The 19,848-nt window shown below is 40.5% G+C and overlaps 3 protein-coding genes and 2 long non-coding RNA genes across 5 annotated transcripts; 2 read left to right on the top strand and 3 right to left on the bottom strand.

Moving 5' to 3' along the window:
* Positions 1-543: 543 nt before the first annotated feature.
* On the bottom strand, positions 544-2,809 carry fkbp2 (FKBP prolyl isomerase 2). Its single transcript, XM_077534145.1, has 2 exons — positions 2,250-2,809; positions 544-707 (listed from the first exon to the last, which is right to left on the bottom strand). Exon 1 carries the CDS (start codon positions 2,694-2,696, stop codon positions 2,280-2,282), a length of 417 nt encoding a protein of 138 aa, XP_077390271.1. The 5' UTR covers positions 2,697-2,809; the 3' UTR covers positions 544-707; positions 2,250-2,279.
* Positions 2,810-4,083: 1,274 nt separating this feature from the next.
* Positions 4,084-5,448, bottom strand: LOC144027599 (tripartite motif-containing protein 60-like). Its single transcript, XM_077535264.1, is given in 1 exon segment — positions 4,084-5,448. A coding segment is annotated over 1 exon segment (486 nt). The 5' UTR covers positions 5,447-5,448; the 3' UTR covers positions 4,084-4,960.
* A 611-nt stretch (positions 5,449-6,059) lies between these two features.
* Positions 6,060-12,853, bottom strand: LOC144027135 (E3 ubiquitin-protein ligase TRIM69-like). Its single transcript, XM_077534444.1, has 6 exons — positions 12,289-12,853; positions 9,985-11,149; positions 9,125-9,152; positions 8,945-9,035; positions 8,830-8,898; positions 6,060-6,950 (listed from the first exon to the last, which is right to left on the bottom strand). Exons 2-6 carry the CDS (start codon positions 10,979-10,981, stop codon positions 6,060-6,062), a joined length of 2,076 nt encoding a protein of 691 aa, XP_077390570.1. The 5' UTR covers positions 10,982-11,149; positions 12,289-12,853.
* Positions 12,854-15,488: 2,635 nt separating this feature from the next.
* On the top strand, positions 15,489-16,336 carry LOC144027452 (uncharacterized). The gene is made up of 2 exons (XR_013285464.1): positions 15,489-15,839; positions 16,065-16,336. It is a non-coding gene; the product is annotated as an uncharacterized LOC144027452 (long non-coding RNA).
* A 1,055-nt stretch (positions 16,337-17,391) lies between these two features.
* Positions 17,392-19,085, top strand: LOC144027691 (uncharacterized). Its single transcript, XR_013285509.1, has 2 exons — positions 17,392-18,270; positions 18,352-19,085. It is a non-coding gene; the product is annotated as an uncharacterized LOC144027691 (long non-coding RNA).
* The last annotated feature ends 763 nt before the right edge of the window (positions 19,086-19,848 follow it).

Genomic DNA, 19,848 nt, shown 5'->3' with positions numbered 1-19,848 from the left:
GTGCACATCTACGGAGAGCATGATATATGCCTACAAAATCCAAAATACTACACCAATCGTTTTCATTTTTTCAGAGATTACTGTGGGCATATGTGCATGTGAATTCTGATAATGATTGGTTGCAGTTTTCTGAAATTAAGACCTTGAGCTTAATTTCAGGCCGTCGTGTCACTGTTACCTGTCCTGGCTTTGCGTCTTTCTATTTAACTGCACTCTGCCACATTCTAGTTGAAACCAGTTTCTAGTTGTGCTACTGCTAGGCTAAGCTGCACCCGACGTGTGGGTGGGCGGCCAAGAAATTTTGGCCAGATTAGACCTTTACAACCACACAAAATAAGTCACTTTTCCAAATGTATTTTTTTTTAATTATTCGTTTACAAATAAAGTCAACAATAGCGGATGTGATTTGTTGCCCATTATCCCAGTGGCAAATTATCTGCCCAACTTATTGTAATTGAAACCAGGGCAAACATAAATATTCCTGCTAGTAGGGGAAAAGTAAAAATATGTAATTAATTGGAATGCTGCAGTTTTTAAAAAAAAAAATAATCATGGATCAGTTCTTATTTTAGCAACCTTGATCCAGTAAAACAGAGCACTTAGGCCTCGGTAGTGGCTCTGCTACTGGAAAACGTTGCATCCCAAATTTGACAGGTTCTCTTCTTCACTGATGTCAGATGTCTGTGGTCTCCAATCACAAGCAGCATCTGCGAGAAATCGAAAGAACAAACATTAGGTTACTCAACAACCTACTTCTTATTAGCAGTTTGTATTTCTAAGTTACATCAATTATTCCCGGCGCACATATGATGATCGCATAGTCCACATTTTATGTTGCAGTCCTATTCCAAAATTGTATTCATTTTTGTCCTATAAAGTAAAAATCTATTTTTAAATGTTTGCAAATTTATATTAAAAAATAAAAATAAACTTAAAAATCTAATTTTACTGCACATCACCTCTTGTGGGCCACACTAAAAGTGAAGTGACAACACTCCTAGTAAACCCTTCTCATTGAGCGGTGCAGATACAGCGCCTTGAAAAAGTATTCATCCCGTTGAGATTTCAACATTTTGGCTCACTACGACCACAAACAAATATATATTTAATATATAATATATATAATATATTTCATTGAAATTTATGTGAAAGTTAAACACAAAGTAGTACAGAATCATAAAGTGAAAAAAAAATTCTAACTTGTTTTATAACTTAAAAAAAACAACAAAAAACAACAACAGGTAGGGTGTAACAAAAGCATGTCCAGGAAGAACAATGACAAAATGCCTTTTTTTGAAACTCAGCTTGTTACCGTTTTGAACCTCTAAAAATTTGTGGGTGAAACACGGTAAAGTCATTCTTTTGAAAATGTGTGTCTTTTCTTAGCAGGATTTTTTTAAAGCTTTTTCAAAGATTTTTCAGTTTTTCAAAAATATTTTTGGAGATTCTAAATAAATTTTCAGTCACAGAAAAATGTTTTCAGAGATTCAAACCCTTATGACAGGGGTGTCCAAACTTTTTCATTTGAGGGCCATATACAGAAACTCAGAAGGACGCAAGGGCCACATAATGTTATGAAGAGAAATTGTGTTTAGTCCTAAAAATTGTACAAATAATGTATCTGTGCTTTTGCATATTTAGAAAAATGATACAGTATATAAACCAATTTATTTGTAATATGGCAGTAGGGTTATAGTTTTTTTTTTTTAATGTGTATTACTTGTGCGCAATATTTATAAAACACAATGGGAACGATGGCATCTGAAGGTGCTTTTCTATTGGCTGCTGCTGGATGACGTCACTTCCGTGTGACATACATTGCAAGGGAACGCAATCTCAAAAGTTGTTGTTTTTTTTCGCCTACCATGTCACCTTAGGTGCGCCGTAACACTTTCGGTTCATCTTCCATGTTACCAAAAAGCGACGTGTAAACAAAGCAGGGGGAAAATACATGCTCCATCCTAGTCGCTTTGGGAAAGTTTTCCCACTGCTTTGTTTCATGTTTACAAATGTTCCATCCTCGTCGCTTTTGGTCACATGGAAGATGACCCGGAGGTGTTTATGGCGCACATAAGCTGACATGGTAGGCGAAAAAAACTACTTTGCGTTCCCTCGCAAATAAGTTGTTTTGCGAGAGAACGCAAAGTTGTTGTTTTTTTCCCTACCATGTCACCTAAGGGGCTCCGTAGCTTAGGAACGCTCGTGCCTACATACACAGCCTTAAGAAATGCAGGTGTTGCGGAACTTACCAGGCCCTTCGAGCAAGCATCCCTCTTTCATCAAAGGTCGGATCTCCTCTCGATGCTGAGCAGCTCCACCTCAAATATCAAAGTGGCTCCCCCGGGGATCTTGGGCGGCGCTCCACGGTCTCCGTAGCCCAGTTCGGAGGGGATGACCAGCTTCCTCTTTTCACCCTCGCACATGCCGAGGAGGCCCTGGTCCCAACCTTTTATCACTTGTCCGCTCCCCAGCGTGAAGGTGAAGGGCCGGTCGCGGGGAATGCTGCTGTCAAACTCGGTGCCGTCCTCCAGCTTGCCGGTGTAGTGCATGTTCAGGATGTCTCCATTGCGGGACCTCATGGGGCAGTTGTCCACTCGCTTCTTGATGCCGATCTGCACCTTCTTCTTCTCGGACCCGCAGACCAGCATCGGGCTGAGCGACAACGCCGTCATCGCTAATAGTAGAAAGGCGCGCATGGCTGGTGTAGTTTTTGTGTCTGCAGCAGACTGTACAGTTGAGTCAGCACATAAAATGTGTGTGTTCAACGACAAAGGAAACGGAAGTAGCGATGTTCTGAAATGAGTTCTGACGTTCACAAACAGTGCCACCTTTTGAATAGGAGTTGATCTGCAATTAGAATGTGTTTTATTTTCCATGGGAAATAAATAATAATAATTAGAATAAAATAATTAGAATATAATGATAATAATAATAATAATAATTAGTTGCAACTAATTATTTATAATTATTGACACCCATTTTACTTAGAAAAAAAATCACTGCACACGCCATTAAAAAGCACTAAAAATAATAATGATCAGTAGTGACGGGAGTCGGAGGCAGAGTGTTTAAGTCCGGAGCCAAAGACCGGCGATTTATTGACATCAGCTTCTCAGTGTTTAAGCGCAACAACAACTCACTCTGCGCGAGGCCTACTAACATTTTGTTCTTTTATCCTTTCATCCTATCCAACTCCTCCCACCAGGAACTCCCCCTTCGTCCCAATGTTCCGTGGGTGAATAATGTTCTCATCACTACAACATATATAAAACGACGTATTCAAAGTTGAAATCGGATTCAAAATAGGTCATTTGGACGTCCTTTTGGCACGTTATATAGACCAAAATTATATTTATATATAGGACTGTCTCAGAAAATGAGAATATTGTGATAAAGTCCATTATTTTCTGTAACGCAATTAAATAAGCAAAAATGTCATACATTGTGGATTCATTACAAATCAACTGAAATATTGCAAGCTTTTTATTTTAATATTGATTATGGCTTCTTTTTTTTTTTACTTGGTCTGAGGAAATATTCTGACATTTTGAGACAGGATATTTGAGTTTTCTTAAACTGTAAGCCATAATCAATATTAAAACAATAAAAGGCTTGCAATATTTCAGTTGATTTGTAACGAATCCGTAATGTATGGCATTTTTGCTTATTTAATTGCATTACGGAAAATATTGGACTTTACACAATATTCTAATTTTCTGAGAAAGTCCTGTATATTTATATCATTTAAAATGACTAAAATAATGGTGGGAAATTGTGCATGAAATGCTCAATGAAGAAATAAAAACATAATCCAGTTTGTTAAAATGGGTTTATTGTTTTAAAGCCGTATGTGTCATGTGAGGCATGGTTGAGGACCCAATAAGCACATGTGTAAAGATCCGGTCCTCGAGGGCCGCTGTCCTGCAGGTTTTGGATATTTCCCTTCTTCAATACAGCTGATTCATGATCAGCTCATCAGCAAGCTGTGCAGAAGCCTGATAACGAGCCCGTTAATTGGAATCAGCTGCACTTCGAGTAGGGAAATCTATAAAACCTGAAGGACAGCGACCCTCGAGGACCGCAGGTTGCCACCCCTGTCCTAGAGGGTGGTATCTGTCACATTCCAAGATATTTGTCATTTGCAAATTGATTATTTTTGTTTGCATTTTGTCCCCAAATCCTTTTCATCCAACTGCAAATAAATGTATGTCCATAAACTCGTACTGAAATAAACAATGCACACATTTTTCTGCCAAACGTATTTATTCCACCAACTATGTGACTAACAAAAATACAGTAAAAGCACCAAGTAGAATAATTGTTGGATGGATCATTACTGACACCTAGTGGTGACCGCTACACACAGCAAAATCTCAAATCAAAGTCACAAAGAATGGTTTAGAATCTAAACAATTCTTTGTGACTTTGATTTGAGATTTTGCTGTGTGTTTCTAAACTTTAGAAACATCAGAAGAGAAACTAAAAGTCGGCAGTTAAAAAAAAAACAGAAAAAAACTTTTTGTTCCTATATATGTTCTTAGACTAGCGCAAAAATATTCAATTTAAAATAATTAAAAAAAAAATTAAAAAAAAAGATTATTCAGCATTTCAATTTTTTTTTGTTACCATGTGGAATGAATTGCAGAGGAGGAAAACACCTCATACAAAATATGACAATCGGGTATATGCCATGGAAGAGGCGGGATTTCGGACCTCCATAAGTCACACACCTACTCTGTTTCAGGTTACTGTTGCAACATAATAGGCTGTGTCCCAATAATCACTCTTCCACCCTCATGCCCCTCAATTGTGACTTCCCGTTAATGGGTGAGAGTATGTCAGTTCTCCGAGCGAACTAGAGTGCTTCGGAGTATATGTCGCAACAGTAACCGCATAGGTGACGTGTGTGACTTATGGAAGTCTGCGGCATCCACCCCATTGTGGTCGCAAAACCTCATCATCATTTCCTTTCAGTTGTAACACAAGGTGAAAGTGGAATTATTTTCATCGGATGCGTCTCCTCTGTAAAAAAGTAAGGATATATTTTGACATCATACAAACGTGGCCAATTGGAAAAATCCTTTTTGCATAATTCAGTGTTGGAAAAATATTCAAAGAATTAAACAGATCCTTTGTCAGTATCCACCTGAACTTGGATCCTGGACAGTTTCATTGGCGGATCCCAGCGTGATCCAAACTTCATGTAACCATCCTTGTCATCAAATTCAATGCTGTATATTGTAGTTGGGAAATCATCAGGGTTCCCCACAGCCACCCCCAATTTCCAGGCTTTGCCATCTCCCACCTCAACATCCCATGTGTGCGTTCTTGAGGTCAAAGCTGCACCGAGCACTTCGCTAAGCATGCCCCGCTCGGGATTATTTGAGCACTGTCGCCCTTTTGGGGGACACACGCTGGTCAAATCTTCACAGACTGATGTGTTCATCAGCCGTGTTTGGGTCTAGAACAGGGGTGTCAAACTCATATTAGCTCAGGGGCCGCATGGAAGAAAATATATTACCAAGTGGGCCACATCGGTAAAATAACGGTATATAACTTATATACGATTACCGTCATTTATAAGAATAACACAAATGCTAATGGAACGCGGCAACACTTTCCCGGTATACGTTCCGGACGTGTTAAATCGACCTGTTTTGCATATATATTGTATGCATTCCCAGAATGCATTGCCTGGCGTATTTAATGACGTTATAAGGACGCTAATCCTTGTCATATCGATTTGTGTTAACAGTAATTGAATCTGTGTCGTATTTAACACATTTATGTTGGTCTATGATTTAAAATAATAATAACAATTAAACAAACCATAACTTTAAGTTGTGTGAAAAAAATGACATCCAGGACAATTCCCCCGTACGTTGCATTGCTCGTCTGAGGACTGCTTGTGAAATTACAAATTTTATAGATTTTGATTGTGGCCGGCTGATTAATTAGTCCGACATTACAATGTTATTTATTTATTTATTTTTAACTTTACAAAATCATCTCGCGGGCCGTATTAAACCCCTTTGCGGGCCTGATCCGGCCCGCGGGCCTTATGTTTGACACCGCTGGTCTAGAAGGACGGGACTGTAGGAGATCATCGTCTTCATTTGTTCCCACACCCAGAACTTGAGGTTGCCCACATGAAAAGCTTCGTCCAGCAGAGCCCCTGTGAGTCCATTGGTCATATCGGGTAGATTCTGGATTCGGGTCATCGCGGTGTTGAAGTTCTTCATGAAGGAAACGGGGTCAGAGTTCAACTGCTCCTCTGTGCTTCTGATCGCATCCGAGAGTGCCGCCATGTCTCTGTAAAGAGCCCTAATCTTGTCATTTAAGCTCTCAATCTTACTGACCGCTTCCCCCCTCATATTAGTCAACTTGGAGACTTCGTTAAGCCGCAGGTAGCGTCGAAACAGCGCAAAATCCTTCTTAATCTTCCTTTGCACCCGCTGCCCCTGGACTTTGAGGTACCCCGACTGTATGCTGCAGTCGTCTCTTTTGTGTTGGAAACTTTTCAGTCGTTTCTTTGCTTGCTGCAAGCCTTCTTGGAGTTTCTTTTTGTGATCGTTCACAACTTTATCAACGGGGGAGAATTTGTGCCCATCGTGGCGTTGCGTGTCCATGCAGATGAGGCACACAACCTCCAGGTGGTCCAAACAGAAAACATTCAGTTTCTCATTGTGCAAGCTGCACATGTCCTCTGAAGCCACTGAGGGTGGTGAAAGGGCCTCACACATTAGAGATCGACCGATAATCGGTCGGGCCGATAATCGGGGCCGATATTTGACATATTGGTACATATCGGTATCGGTCTGTTTTATTAATCTGACGGCCGATATGAGCGATCCATTTAAAACTCCGTCTTTTCGCTTCGAATGCAGCCCAGAGCGTCTCTGTCTGTTATGGAGTCCAACTCCAGCAATGTAACGCCCATAGCAGCATTTGATTGGTTAGCCGTGCAAGAGCCAGAACCAATCAGTAGTGTATGCCTGTATCACAGTAGCCGGTCACACACGCACCCACGGACACAACGCGACAGACACATGCTTCGAAGGTAAGTTAAAAGAGAAGAGACTCCGCCGATCGTTTCACCATGATAAGCTAAACACATTGAATTATGTTGTGTATTAAATGCACTATATGAATGGAGCTGCATTGCCTTGCATTGAATCCCCGCTAGCTAACAGTGGTGTGTTCAGCTTAGCATGTAGGCTAACACCCAGTAGCTAATTCGCTACTTGAACTACTCGGGGAGGGAATCACACACATTTTCACTTAATTAAGTAAATAATGTTTGTTAGAAAGGTTCCAAATATTAACAGTTGTCATTATTATATTGTCTAGTTCCATGTTAAGAGTAGAGTAACGTCATTATATTTACCTCTCGTGACGCACACATTGCATTCTGGGTCACGTCCATTACTTGTTGCATAGCGGTTATTATGCAGTGAGATGCCACAATGACACTAAATAGCGTTTAGTTACTTTATATTGTGTTTATTTGTCGCACTGGTTTGCCATTGTGTGCCTTAAGCTTCGACGTCGATTTGATTGACAGCTCGTTGTGCACCTCGTTAAAGTCCGCTCCGTAACAAATTAAGTGTCTCAAACACCGTTTAACTACACGAACGTGTCCTCTTCCGTATGTTTGGCATTAGTAGAGAAGTGCACTAAAGTATAGTGTGCTTATTTGCTCGTTTTGTCTCTCTTTTCACGTCATGTCTGCCGTCATTTGGGACATTATCCTCTCAATGGATGCCACTAATATGTAACATCTACGGCCGTACACGGCTGCAATTAATGTTCAGTGATGTAATTTCGTTACGTGCATCATACTTTGAATAATGAGCTCATGTTTGGTGTGTTGTATAACTTTCTCGTGTGTTAGTAACTATTCATGTGGACAGCTAAGATAGTGCTTGTTAATGTGAATTAGCAATGTTGCAGCCCAGTTATTACTTAGACAAGTACATCTGTGCCATTAAGTGATACAGTACAGTACAGTAGTGAGAGAATAGTGTGCCCATATACACACACGTGTCTATAAGTGTAAAACACATTAAACAGCAGAAACTGGCAGCGGTCCACCGCAACAATGTCTGTTTAACCAAGTTATTCTTACTATTATTATAACCAAGTTATTTTACTCAACCCTTTTTCTGCGTTGATTGGGGCATCCTAAGTGGCAGTAAACTACATGATGAAGTGTCTTTTGACAGTTCTCTTGTAGAGAGGAGTAGCATGATATTGCTGTTCTCGATTTAAGATCCTCAGCTTATCAAAACTGTCTATATGGTAACAATAACAATAATCATAATAAGGTCTACAAGAACTGTATGGTGTTCAGGGATGAATAGTTTTTCTCATGGAATTTTTTTATTTATTTTTGCTGTAGTAATAAGTCATGCCACAGCTGATGCACATTTTGAATGACAGGGTTCCTCCTATTACTTCAAAATATAAAAATATAACATTTATAGAATAAAACTACAAGTATCCCAAATGCTATAAAAGGTAATGTCACATTGGCCCCCACATTTAACTCCCCCCGCCACCAACGTCTTATTGCAGATAGAAGGATGTAAAATGAAAAGTGTAGTGTGAGAATCCATTGTAAAGAACGGTTAGGGTTTGCATTATTCAAAAATTTGGTGCCAACATTTTAACTTTTACTGCAAATGAATATCGGCTTCAAATATCGGTTATCTGCCTCCTTGACTACCGATAATCGGAATCGGTATCGGCCCTGAAAAAAGCATATCGGTCGATCTCTATCACACATACCTCAGTGCCAAGTTTGAAGGTGGATCCATCAATTCACACCTTTTTCGACAGACTGGACACGATTGTCCTTTCTCCTCCAAACACGTCTGCACACATGCGCGACAGAAGCTGTGACCACACGGCAGCATGACGGGGTCTTTAAAGATGTCCATACAAGTTGGACATTGGAGATGCTCTTCAACGTTGCCAGCCATGGTCCTTGTGAAGACACCGACTCAGTCAACGAGCTTCCAACGTTCACTAGCCTGAGGAGAGCCGCAGCGCATCTGCCTCAGTCACAACTGAAGGAATTGTCAAGATGGCCGAGGTGCCTCTCCTGCTTTAGTTCCCTGACTTGACCACAGCAGGAACCTCACCGTTATCTGGAATCACACAAAAGTCACACACGATTTATAAATACATAGATAACTAAATAAATAAATGTATTAATTAAATCACACTTCAAGCCCACAAATCACAGAGTAAAACCAAAATGAAGAATGAAGTAAGACGCATCAAATTTTCACCAACGTGCGACATGAAACAAAACGAAAGCAAAATCCATTCCTGAAAGCTAATTTGTGGAGATCAGAAAAAGAGGAGAAACTAACAGGGTTGAAAAGAAATGGCAGCTTACTAACTGGTTATATGATTTTCATTTTTGTTTTGTTGAGTTCAAAACCTTTTCTTCCTTTACGTTCTCCTTCACGGAACGGTTAAGTAAAAGTTACTGTCTTTATTTAAAACAACAGATTATGCTAATTTGAACAAGGGTGGAGCAGGCAGGGAATTCAAAAGTGTAATATTGAAAAATACCTGTACGCTATTCACTCAAGGTTTTCCAACTTGTAAATACTTGCAGCTATGAAGTTTTGGATGGAAAATCCATTACCCCATTTAACCCCATCACTGGTCTGAAGATTATTTTATTGATGTAACAATTCCACCGCCCTCCAAGAGTTCCAACTCTTACAACTGACTGCTATACTATTCTGAAGTGACCACTTGTGAGATTCACAAAAGTAGTTATTGTTTTGTTTAGACAGATAGACAATGCACTTTGCACATTTTCAGATACCATGAACAGGCTGAACATGCTTCAATGGCTCTACAAACCCCCAACTGGCTGAGGGTGGAGTTTGTAAATTTCGATGCTCCATAAAGTGTTAATAAAAATAAGTAAATAAACGCGATGCCATGATGGCGCATCCTTACCGCCCAAAGCAGCACCGAGCACTTCGTCATCGTGACCCCGCTCTGGATTCTGAGGACACTGCTGCAGTTTTGCAGCACACATGCTGGTCAAATCTTCACACAGATTGATTCCTTCAGTAGCCGTGTTTGGGTCCAGAATGACGGGACTGTAGGAGACCATCTTCTTCAGTTCATTCCACACTCTGAATCTGAGGTTGCCCACATAATAAACTTCGTCCAGCAGAGCCCCCGTGAGTCGATTGGTCGTATCGGGTAGCTTCTGGATTCGGGTCATCGGCGTCTTGAAGTTCTTCATGAAGGAAAGAGGGTCAGAGTTCAACTGCTCCTCTGCGCTTCTGATCGCATCCGAGAGTGCCGCCATGTCTCTGTCGAGAGCCCCAATCTCGTCATTCATCTTCTCAATATTACTGAGCTCATTCATGCTCACACCATTCAACCTGCACTCCTCATTAACCCGCAAGAAGCGTCGAAACTGCGCAAAATCCTTCTTAATCTTCCTTTGCACCCGCTGCAGCTGGACCTTGATGTACTCCAATTGTTCATTGCAGTCGTCTCTTATATCTTGGAAATCATCCAGTCTCCTCTTTGCTTGCTGTAGGCCTTCCTGGAGTTTCTCTTTGTGAACTTTCACAACTTCATTTACGGGGGAGAACTTGTGCCCATCGTGGAGTTGCGTGTCCGTGCAGATGAGGCACATAAGCTCCAGGTGGTCCAAACAGAAAACATTCAGTTTCTCATTGTGCAAGCTGCACATGTCCTCCGAAGCCACTGAGGGTGGTGAAAGGGCCTCACACATGTTCTTCAGTGACAAGTTTGAAGGTGGATCCATCAATTTACACCTTTTTCGACAGACTGGACACGATTGTTGTCCTTTCTCCTGCCACCACGTCTGCACGCACACGCGACAGAAGCTGTGACCACACAGCAGCATGACGGGGTCTTTAAAGATGTCCAAACAAGTTGGACATTGGAGATGCTCCTCAACTTTGCTAGCCATGGTCCTTGTGAAGGCACCGACTCAGTCAACGAGCTTCCAACGTTCACTAGCCTGAGGAGAGCCGCAGCGCGTCTGCCTCAGTCACAACTTAAGGAATTGTCAAGATGGCCGAGGTGCCTCTCCTGCTTTAGTTCCCTGACTTGACCACAGCAAGAACCTCACCGTTATCTGGAATCACACAAAAAGCACCTTATTGGCACTTGCACACGTTTTAAAAATAAATGAGTACATAAATAAATAACATTTACACTTCAAGCCCACAAATCACACTGAGTAAAACCTAATTGAAGAATCAAAAAAGATAAAATTTTCAACATGAGACATGAAACAAAAGGAAAGCAAAATCTATTCCTGAAAGCTAACTTGCTGAGATCAGAAAAAGAGGAGAAACTAACTAACTTACTAATTGGTTTTATGATTTTCATTTTAGTTTTGTTTCGTCCAAAACCTTTTCTTGCTTCCTGTTCTTCTTCACGGAACAGTTAAGTTAATTACTGTTTTTAAAACAACATACCGGTATTATGCCAATTTGAACAACGGTGGAGCAGACAGCATAATATTGAAAATATCTGTATGCTTTTCACTCAAGGTTTTACAACTTGTAAATACTTTCAGCTATTAAGTTTTGGATGTAAAAATACATTACCCCCAATTAACCCCATCTCAGGTCTGAATAATATTTTATTGATTGATTCTAACTTGAATGGCAGCCTCTAAATGCGTATGAGTGTTGAAAGACGTCGATATACCTGCTGGCCTTGCAAATATTAGGCTTTGCTGTACCGGTCACGCCAAAATATACATTTCGCATACATCGTTGCGGCCATTTTTCGTTCAATAGATAAAATAATCAATTGAAATTGCGTTTATAATTCAACATATTTTTGTAATGTTTACATAAGTTTCTAAATAAAATGCAAATTCCCGTCGGGATTTGCACGTGCTCGCTTTGTACTGTACTGTCGGATGCTGCGTTCATTTGTAGTATTAACTACAGATACATCAACAGAAATAACGTTTATAATTCAATGTTATTTTTGTAACGCTTACATATACATATAGTTTACAAATATGTGCAAGTATTGAAAGCCGTCGAGATAGAGCAACGTGGTCACTTTTGCGAAATTAAATTGACAAATTTCTTATAAATAAATAAATAAACAAACAAACAAACAAACAAATAAATAAATAATTACACTTCCGAAGTTTCTCACGTTACCCATGCAAGCACTCAATTACACAGTATATATCTTAGCACAATTTACCTAAACTCAAACCGATCGTCCAAGTTTGTAGTCTGAACTTACCCCGGGTTTTCACCGGATGCGGTTGCGGTGCGGTGCGTCTTGACTGCGTGCTCCGGACGGGTCAATTTTTTTGTCAATCCACACCGGTTCCGCACAGCTGCGGTCCGGCAGCTCCGTCGCCGCCCACTTCCCAACGTGTCTCGCGGGACCGCGCGCGCGCGCGATCATGTGGCATTTCACAACGACAAACATACAGAATGTCTGTGCTCAACAGAGAAGCAGAAAGAGAGGTGGACTTCTTTTGATTTAACCTTTTCTTCTTCTTCTGCTATGAGATTCCATGCAGCATCCTTTTTTTGGTTGTCCTTGTAAAGTATATTAATAACGAGAGTCGGGTCAGTGCGGGTCCACTCTTTATTTCTGTCTTCCGCGTCCGGCTGCCGCTCAGTACGGCAAGCGAGACGGGCACAACAAGCAATCGCGAACATCAAACTCAAAATACATTACAGTCCTTATAAAAAGGATGTGCCGTGTCATATATTATTTTGTGGTTTTCCACCTCCAATATAAACCTCTCCTCGTCCATGTTCGCTGGTGTCTAAACCGTAGTGATGTGCTTCTCGGGTCGAATCCCTGAAATGTGTGCCGAGTAATGCAGATGAGTGGTTCATGAACGGCTTGTCAATGCGTGTGTTGATGACGTACGTGGTGACGTTTGAAGCCCCACGAAGCAGGTGTACCACGTGACTGATTCAGGAAATGATTCGCTAGGTTTGAGTGTAGTTCGAAATAAAAGCGGCAAAGAAACGCTATGGATTCCCCTTCACTTTTTGTGTTTTCGGGTCCCTTATTGCGCTACTTTTTTTGCTTTTGGCATTCGATTTGACGAGCTTCTTTTTGCGATGGAACCAGCAAGAAAGAGATTTTCCCTTGTTTAGGAGCACTTTGAGAAGATCTCACCTCAGAAGGTAATGCACTGTAATTACGGTACTATTTTAACAGATTCCAATAATAAAATAAAATAAAATATGACAACACATAAAATTCACATTTTTCTGTTCACAGTTGAAAGTCCCCTTCAGTACTGGGAATCACAGAAATATACGCGTCCAATTCTATACAAACTTGCTATCTCATATCGATGCACCCCTGCTTCATCAGTACCATGTGAAAGAGTTTTTTTCCAAAGCAGGTGAAATTCTCTGCAAAAAAAAGAAACCGCCTGAGTCCAAAAACTTCGGAAAAAATAGTTTTTAAATAAAAATGAATAAGCACTTTATTTTACCTCCTTATTTCACATTTTCACTTGTTGCATAAGCACAAACATAGACAAAGTAACACAGAACAATTCATGTTAAAACACTCTTCAAATATATATTCTTTTGTATTTAGAGCATGATTTACACCCCACCATTTTATTGCATGCACCAAGCATGTTATACATTTTTCTGTCCACATGATGGCGTAGTCGAGGAAACGAATCATCTTGAAGCCCCTACGTGTGTGTGAAGCATTTCACTGCAGGGCTTCACTGCTTTACGGGGCTTCATTTTGCCATCACTACTAAACCGTGAATGAGCACATGGCCCGGCGACGCCCACGTCACGTTTTGCTGAAAAGCTTGCGAAATAGGAGCTGGCGAGTGTTTTATTCTGAAAGGTAACCGGAAATTTATTTTGAAACTGCCTCTGTCTTCCTGTCCCGCTCGATGTGTTTTGTGCTAGCTTGCCATTTGCCGGAGGCCTACCGCTGCGGCGTCCGGCAAAAATAGAAAATAGGCTATCCTTGCGGAAGGCTTGCGGCACGCCGCAGGCCTTCCGCAGTCGACACGCAACGCACCCGCAAGCGGTGTAAACTGCACCATTCGAATGAATGGAATCTAATTGCTTGCGTCGCCGGACCGCACCGCAACCGCATCCAGTGAAAACCCGGGGTAAGTCTGCGTCGTCGTATAGAGTCAACATTTTTGCAGCGCCGAAAACGCGTGGCGTTAATTTTTACCGCGTGAAAGGAAGTAGTGTAATCTACGTTCCTTCCGACAGGAAACTAGAGAAAGTAACTGTTGTAATTAGTTCCTACGTATGTGTTTCGAATAATTCGACCGTCATTTGATGATACTGAATTACATTAATTTATTTTGTATGAATTAAAAATTTTATTCTGAATAGTAAAAATTTAACTTGAATGTATTTGTTTGGACCGTTATAAATGCCCCCATACATAATTGTATTTGTTATACTTTAAATACTTGTCTGACTAAATGACTTAATAGCCGATAGGCCAAAACTTTTTAAGTTGCGAGGCCGCCATACAGCATGATTTATGATGTTTTAAATTTGTTAAACAAGAGGACTTCAGACATGTTACATCTTGCCTTAAATACATGTATAAATTAATGATGTTTACAGGAGAGAAAAAAATGTATATTTTTTGAATTAACAGATAACGGTAATTCAACAAAAGATGCTTCTGCCAAATTTAATATTGCGATCTAAGGAAATGAGTGATTAAAGAAAAAGGGGATCTTCAATGTAGGACATACCGTCCTTATCTTTTTTTTTTTTTTTTTTTCTTCACTTGTTTAAAAAAAAAATAATGACCAACCCGCCGCAGATAAATGGCAGGACAGCTTTTTCATGTTTCCATCCATCCATCCATTTTCTTGACCGCTTATTCCTCACAAGGGTCGCGGGGGGTGCTGGCGCCTATCTCAGCTGGCTCTGGGCAGTAGGCGGGGGACACCCTGGACTGGTTGCCAGCCAATCGCAGGGCACACAGAGACGAACAACCATCCACACTCACACGCACACCTAGGGACAATTCGGAGCGCACAATTAACCTGCCAAGCATGTCTTTGGAATGTGGGAGGAGACCGGAGTACCCGGAGAAGACCCACGCGGGCACGGGGAGAACATGCAAACTCCACCCAGGAAGGCCGGAGCCTGGACTCGAACCGGAGTCCTCAGAACTGGGAGGCGGACGTGCTAACCACTCGTCCACCGTGCCGCCCCTTTTTCATGTTTAGGGGGGAAAAATTAAAGTAAAAAATACAGTGTTTTATCAAAAACGCAATAAAAACAAGAAAGGAAATGACAACACAAAATTAGAAAATTCACTAAAAAAAAAATTAAAAAATAAAAACAAGAAAGGAAATGACAACACAAAATGAAAACACAAAATTAGAAAATTCAGTAACAAAAAACAAACAAACAAACAAACAAACAAACAAACTTACAAAAAAAACGCTAGTAACTGTTCGTTCTCTTTGCTGGTGGTGGGGTCTGGTGTGCTGGCCAGGTGAACAGGCAGTTATACCATGTGTTCACTTCCTGAAAAGTTTAACAGTGAAGTCAGACTGGTATTAAAAGTACTGATTGAGGCCAGGGGAGTGGTACGCCTGATTATGAGAGTGTGGTAACTGACTGGCAAGGTTAATAAGGTTGATGTTGCAAGTCGTGCAGTGGATGCTGCTCAGGGCCGGTGTTCTGACAAACCAGCATACCCGTCGAAGTAGCATACCTCACACATCTGCGCACGCGCTACGCATGCGCAGTAGGCAATTACATCATCACGCTGTCGAACTCGTCGGAGCAGCATACCTCGGCTGACAAGTAAGTAAAAGTATGCAATAACTGATTATTTAGAACTGCATTTTACTTCGTTTTGTAATTAGTGAAAGTATTTTATTCAGAGAGTAAGTTTTGTTCTGCAGTTAGCGTCGTGGATCACTGTGCGTTATTATTATGGCACAGTGGCAGTTAGATGCTGTTGTACTACACTTATTCAAAAACAATTTTGGGGCTTCACTAATGTGTGTTTTTTCTTCTTATTTTAAGGTGCAATGTGAATTCTGTCTACAGTGGACACATGCTGAATGTGCAGAATAACGTTTTTAAGTGTAAAAAATGCAACTTAAATTGCTGACTTGCTACAGCCATCGTAGTTTGGAATCTTTTGAGACGTAGGTTTAGTAGTTTTTGTCACTTGATGTTTTTGTACATTTAGCAAACTGGCAACGTGTATTGTAGTTTGTACATAAAATATGTTTCATAGTCCTCCTGTATCGGTTTTCATTTTGAATTCAACAATAAAGCTCATTTTTTTCGAGTCTTCTCAAATGTTTCTTTCAAAATTAAGCAATGGTGTTCCAACTGGCAAATTCTCTCACAGCCTGCAAAATCTGTTCAATTAAATCTAGACAATTTTCTGTCATGTAGACAACTATCATACATAATGAGTATCGCTGGAGCCAATATTTTGTTGTTTGATTATAATGTTGCCTTTTACACTAATTAAAAATGACAATTGTGTCACCTAGTGGGCAGTTCGTGTGCAAGTCATTATAATGTGCATTCAGCCTCAGTTTGGTGAGGAAACTGTCATCCGCGCCTGCATATGGTTTTTGTTTGATTTATTGACAACAGTTTGTTTTGATATATAAAAAAGTTTTCGTATGACGACCCTGTGCACATTAGCCTACACCTGAATGCAGCAGTCAGCAAAATGAACACAACGGAATGAGACGCGAATACTTAAATCATCTAAAAATACAGAAATTCATGCAAATCGTTTGTGGGAGCGCGTTGGCATATTGTCCTCTGAAGTTTTAATGTGGCTCTATAGTTGGCCTTATTTTTTCTTGACGAGTAAACTAAGGCAACAATGTGCTGTGGGTGCCCATTTCAGCCATCAAAACAGCATACCGATGTTACAATCAGCCGTCAGAACAGCATGCTCGTGTTAAAACTAACTATACATATGCTTCTTTGGTAGCTCTAGTGTTTTTAATATGCATCTGTGTTTAGCCTAATTGCAGTGTATTATTATCATTTACGGGATCGTCGTAACGTAGGAATGCTATTCTGACTACGTATGCTAGCCCGATAGAGGCAGCTGTCAGGTCAGCATACGGGTATGCTGATCCGACGAGGTATGCTGATCCGACAGAACAGCGGCCCAGGCTACAGGCGAGCTAGGCGGTCGCCTAGGGCGCCATCTTGTGGAGGGGGCGCCAAATTGCAGAAAGGAAAAAAAATAAAATTTAAAAAACCCAAACACAATACCCCCCCCCCCCCACACACACACACCCCACCCCCTCGTGTTTTCTAACATAAAATATGTTATATAGCAAATATATTTTATTAAGTTCCTTTTTTTTTTTTTTTTACTTCTATAGGTCGCTTGCACATCGTAATGCATCATGGGAGTTTTTCCTTCGGGCGCCATATTGGGTGTCCGCCGGTTCACAAGGTACACTCGCGAGTTACACGGTAGAGCTTATCAACCTGATGTAATTTTCGCAGTATTTTCACGATTTACCGGAAGATCAAAAACAACGATACAGGCAGAAGGTGTCTCTGTGTGGCGGGATTGATCCTAATTACGTCCTGACCAAGGGTGATTTTTTTTTTGACGGAGAAAGCCTGCTGGCCAAATGTGACATCTCTGGACATCTTTCCCTACCTCGTGTTGACAACATGCTCCATAACACGCCAACAAATCCCTGGAGGCTTACAATTATTTTGTAAGCGGGTGGATACAGAGTGTAAACTTTAACATCGCATCAGAAGAAACGGTTGCTGTTGCACGTAAGTAAACCACATGGTGTTGGTAATTCTGCACACAAAAATGTTGATTTGTTCTCAGGCTTCCTGTTATCATTGTGTTTACATGCACAGCTAGGTTTACCTGATGTGGTTTTTCTAACAATTTTATAACAGGCAAATATGGCAGAGCGTATAAGAATAAAAAGTAACTGCACAGCCTCCCCGTGACTTAATTAAATTTAATGCTACCCTTTCACTAGTTACATGTTACTTAATCAACTTATTCTAAATGGTTAAGGTTAACCACTCTCAGAGGACGTATTTTTAGTTTCAGTTTCCAGTACAATAAAACGTGTTCATGGTAACTACTGAGCATACTGACAGCTTTTCTTATGATCTCACGGTTAAGGAGGCTGTCACAACACCCAATTTCTGTCTGGTGCCAGATGGCAACAATTCCCATCACTTGTCACGACAACACCAATATTATTACCAGGTATGTATGGCTTTACTTTTTGTAGTTTCTTATTTAATTCTATGTTTCATATTTTCATTACAATGTTTGTAATATTTTCAGATTCAGGCACAGATGAGTTTAACTGGACGGGACTTCTGCGACTTTGTGGTGTGGACAAAGTGTGATTGAGCGAGTCCACCCAGATCGCTCGTTTTGGCCAGTTGGAAAAGCCAGAGTTTTTTTTCCCCAAAATCCCCTCCTTACCTGAACTGCTCGGGAGAGCATTTACTAGATCAGCAGTGGACTTCCAGTGTTCCTGCTCAGCCGCTGTCACCTACCACTTGCTCATGTACTTCAAAGATGCGGAATAAAGTAGTTTTTTGTGCTGCAGCAGATTGTAAAATCAAATGATATCACTTGAAGTGTGCCAATCTAGACTACCAAAAGGACAGTGGTTTTGTGACAAGTGTGAAACAAGGATTATTGGGAAAACTGTAACAGTACTGGTACTTGTCTTACATTAAACACATTTAAAAGAGAGCAACTTTTTCCTCTGTACATAGTATAATGAAAGTCATTGCGTACCCCATCAACATTACATCATACCGTCATCTCAGGATGGTAGGCACCTGTGCTAAAATAAACTACATTAATTAACAGTTCAATTTTTAACCCTGAAATTACTACATCTAATCATTATTCACTTCATTTTTTGTGCTTTTAGAAATAATAGAGATTTATGCCATTACTTTAAGAGGGACCATATTGCACATTGAGTCAAATCCTGTCATTTGTATTATGTATAGCTTTGTAAACAAACCCAACAATAGAATTTGTATAAACGCTGCCTTTATTAGCGCCAAACAAACAGTCGCATGTTGTCCTCCTCCAATGCTTTGATGCTCGCCTTCGTTTCCATCATGTCATTGGCAATCAAGTCGGTGTGGCATGAGATCCCTAAAGAAAAAAATAAATAAAAAATCACAAAAAAATACGGTACCAGTAATAGGTTTAATATAGTAAAGTAGTATAGTTTTTTTGTCAGTGTAAAAGAAATGTACACATTTTGTTGCATTTTTTAATGTATGAACATTGCTACAGGCAAATACTTATTTCTATAAACACTTCCAAATGTCTCTAAAATATAAGGTGCGTGTACACACACAAACAAACACATACATTCACTCATGCATACAATATATCATGTAATGAATTCTGAGTGGCATACCAGAGTCAATGATGTCAGCAGTACTTGAGGGTACAGGTTACTGGAGCCATCTGGCTGCATAACTGCAACAATCTCTGCCACTTCGAGTCGTCTTTTCTTTGCTTGTCTCTCCTGTGCACGTTCATATCTTGGCACCGACTGGGCTGAGACATAGATGTTGTAACTTGGGACCCAACTTTAATGTTGGAGCCCAGTCGGGATGATTGGACAGAAAAACGGGCGCAGGGCGACCTGTTAAAATAAACAAATATATAAACAAATAAAATATGGAAAGACTGGTTATTTTACCGCAGTAGGGTGGCCGTGAATAAGTTCTTTAGCATGATGTGTAGGCTACCGGGGGTCTGTTTTCTTGCATCACCCCCGGGGGTCTGTTTTCTTGCATCAGC

Source organism: Festucalex cinctus, chromosome 10 (genome assembly GCF_051991245.1).
Source record: "Festucalex cinctus isolate MCC-2025b chromosome 10, RoL_Fcin_1.0, whole genome shotgun sequence".
Taxonomy (NCBI): domain Eukaryota; kingdom Metazoa; phylum Chordata; class Actinopteri; order Syngnathiformes; family Syngnathidae; genus Festucalex; species Festucalex cinctus.
This window is presented reverse-complemented; position numbering and strand designations above follow the sequence as displayed.